The 3,570-nt window shown below is 57.4% G+C and overlaps 1 protein-coding gene across 1 annotated transcript in view; it reads right to left on the minus strand.

The window, feature by feature from the left end:
- Window positions 1–3,570, minus strand: part of PITPNM3 (PITPNM family member 3) — a 97,195-nt gene that overhangs the window by 1,641 nt on the left and 91,984 nt on the right. Inside the window, exon 21 of the mRNA XM_011958627.1 lies at window positions 1,777–1,905. Coding sequence (XP_011814017.1) covers window positions 1,777–1,905 — 129 coding nt within the window. The remainder of the gene's footprint in view (window positions 1–1,776; window positions 1,906–3,570) is intronic.

The following is a 3,570-nucleotide window of genomic DNA, read 5'->3' on the forward strand; positions in this document are numbered from 1 at the left end:
GTCAGGTGGAGGGGCGGGGCAGGCCCCTGATCCTGATCCTGTCCCCATCATTTCCCAGGAACACTCGATGGAGGCACCTCCAGCTTCTCCCAGGAAGCCCGGGGAAGCCGGGAGCTCTTTAGTGTTCCAGAGTCCCCATCCCGCTTTGGACAACCATGCATGTCTACCTGTACCCGTGGGTCACACCAGAGTTCTCTGGATTTTCATTCCTGTTTTATTTTAATTAATTAATGTATTTATTTATTTGAGACATGGTCTCACTGTGTCGCCCAGGCTGGAGTGCAGTAGCCCAGTCTCAGCTCACTGAGTCTCAACCTCGCCAGCTCAAGCAATCCTCCAGCCTCAGCCTCCCAAGTGACTGGGACCATGGGTACATGCTACCATGCCCAGCTCAGTTTAAAAATTTTTTGTAGAAACAGCGTCTTGCCATGTTGCCAAGGCTGGCCTTGAACCCTGGGCTCAAGCAATCCTGCGTATCAAAGCACCGGGATTACAGGCGTGAGCCAGGGCACTTGGCCTATGGGTTCTTGAGGGTGGGGGAGCACCCATCCTTGTCACTTGGCTCACTAGAATCCTGCAACGTCCCTCCCATCACGCGGCCTCTCCATGCCTCTTGTCATGTTTCTGAGCCCCGCGGCTGCTCTCCTTGCCAGTCCTTTCGGCTGTGCCCAGAACCTTGCTACTCCATATGTGGTCCGTGGACTCTGGCAGCATCAACACCACCTGGCCCCTTGTTAGGCAGAACCTCAGGCCCTCTCCCCGCCCCTAGGCCTATGGAATCAGAATATGCATGTCAACGAGATCTCCAGGTAATGCCTGTGCACTTTAGAGTTTGAGAAGCGGGTCCTGAGTTCCCAACTCGGAAACGCCACCATCTCCTGACCCTCTACCCGCGCGTCACTCTTAGGCACTGCGCACTTGACATGCCCCAGAGGGAGGTCACCTCCTTCCCTTCCACCTGCTGTGCGATTCCAGTAGTGGCACCTCCTACGTGGCCACCCACGCCACAGACCAAGGCGCTGTCCTCCGCCTTCCCTTTCTCTCATCCTGCACATCCGTCTGGGCATTACCAAACCCAATCCATCTCCTACCAAAAAATGCCTCTCAGACCCTCCACTTTCTCTTCAGCTCCCTCTCGGCTTTTCTTTCCTTCCTCTGAACCACCTTCCACCTACAGCCTGAGGGAGCTTCCTGAATCACGCACCTGCTCATCCCACTCTCACAGAGTCCCCACACAGGCCATCGTGGCTGCACTGACCGTTCCAGCCCCCTCTCTCCCCTCCCGGCTCATGTCCCACGCAGCCAAGCTGAGTCACTGGCAGTTCCCAGAATATACATGTTCTTTGTCACCTCCTGACCTTGGCTTTTGCTGCTGCCTCTGCCACAAATACTCTTCTCAGTCTCAGGCCCTTCCTGGACCATTCCTTCAAATTCTGGAAACCCAACCTTGCCCTGGAGTCTGGGTCCCTCTCCAGGGTCCCGCAATTCCCTGAGCCCCCCATCATACCTCATGGCACTTGCTACACTCCACTGTCACCAACTGCACATGTGCCATCTCCCCACTACACTGAAGTTCATTGCATCCGACTCCACTTGGGATTCTCTCCCTGCACCCAACACAGGCCCTGGCCCAAGGCAGGCACCCCAAAGTGTTTGTTGAATAAATGAATGAGCCAATGTGGGAATGAACAAATGAACGAATGAAGTGCCCCCTCCCTCCATCCCTTTCCCTGACCTCCCTCACAACTCCCCGCCTCCAGCCCCACCTCCACCCACCTGGCACTGGGTTTGGTACTTCTTGGTGGACCTGCCCACAATGAAGATCTGGGAGGCAGGCAGGCCCAGTACGCTGTACACAGAGATGTCCTTTGTGGAGCCGTAGGCCGCACTGATTTTGATGAAGCACTGAAACACAGGGCAGGCACAGAGGGAGAGTGAGGCCAGCCTACCCCCTGGAAAGCCTGCCCAGGTCAACCCCAGGGAGGCCCCGCTTGGGGACCCTCTATGGGCACTCTGGTAGACTCTAAGCCATGGGGCCACCCTGTGTCAGGAAGGAACCCCCAGAGTGGCTGCCCCTCCCTGTACCCCAGGCCCATCCCAGGACTCTGCCCGGTAAACAGTCGTGACCACACCATTTACCGGCCCTGCCTCCAGCAGCATGCTCAGGTTAAGTAATGATGAAGCCAAACGTTCCTTTGTGGATAAGGAAATTGAGTTCCAGGTTTCTGGCTCACAGGGCCAAGACTGGAGGCCAGTTCTGCCTGGCTTCTGATCCTGTACCATCCACACCGCTCCACGCTGCAGCTTGCCGTGCGCCCACTGCCTCTCACTGGCTGGTGTAATGACTGCCCACCGCCCCGCCCCCCAGAATCCCCAGTTCAATTCAGAGAACTGCACAAGGTCTGCCTTGCTCCAGGGCACTTCCAGACCATCACCCTTCCCTCCTCTCCCGGGAATAAACCGGATCAAACTCCTGTGAGGTGCTTGCCACCCAGCTGCCCCTCACTGTGTGCCTCCTGTCCCTGTCATCCTCTTTTTCTCCCACTCACGCTCCTCTGAAGCCACTGGAGACTTTGGTCCTGGGTCACGGCTTTCCTTCCTCCCAATCTCCACCATCGCTGGAATGAGCCACAGTCAGAGTGACGTGAGGGATCTACCACCTCCCACCCCGCCTCGCAGCTTTGCACCTTCTTTCATGTCAGTGGCCGTCACTTCCGGGACCGAACTCAGAACCTGCCCCTCTGTGAACTTCCACAAGTCCGCTGCGCGCAGGGTTTCTGCCCCCTCCCTGCCACTTCTCCGCCAGCCCCCACCTGGCTGCTCTCAGCCTCACCGACACTTGTGCTTTCTGCACCAGCCCTGCTGCCTCACCCCTTCCTCATCCTGCCTGAGTGACCCGCAGCATCCCTGTGACCTCTGCCCCCACCCCAGATTCTCTCACCTCTTCATCCTCCTCCCACACCCGCCCAGCCAAATCTCAGCCCTGGAAGTTTTCCACTATCCACCTTGTGTATTTGTATACGCTGCCCACTAAGAGCTGCTAAAGAAACACAGCCACGCAGCTCTCACCCTCCATCTTCTTCCTGTCCTTCCCTGAGCCCTACCCCGTCCTGCAGGTGGCTGCCTTCGAGGCTGGACCAAGGAGAGGGCTTCCTCAGCCTGCTGCCCCTCACCTCAGTGGTTGGTGTATTCCCAGCTGGCTCAGAGGGTGGAGCAGCCCCTCTGCGTCTGGCCCCTTCCACCTTCTCATTCACCTGAGATCACTCCTAGAACTTGGATCCTCTAGCTCTGGGGACCCTGCCTGCCTGCCTCATGACCCTCCCAGCTGACACCCACCTTCTCTGCTCCTCTCCCTACTACTTTTGCCCCCGTATCCTTCTGAATTGTCTTTTCCTCACAAGGTCATCTGGTGGCCAATCTTTGTCAGGTGGACAGTTCTCAGCATCCCACACCCTTGGCAAGAGGGGCACTATCTCCTTGAACCCCTCTCCTCCCGATAACTGTAGCCTCTCTCTCCTGGCCCTCCTCCCCCTCACTCTCCTCCTGGTTCCTCAGCCGCTCCTTGTGCTG

This window comes from Colobus angolensis, unplaced genomic scaffold (assembly GCF_000951035.1).
Source record: "Colobus angolensis palliatus isolate OR3802 unplaced genomic scaffold, Cang.pa_1.0 Scaffold47, whole genome shotgun sequence".
NCBI classification, from domain to species: domain Eukaryota; kingdom Metazoa; phylum Chordata; class Mammalia; order Primates; family Cercopithecidae; genus Colobus; species Colobus angolensis.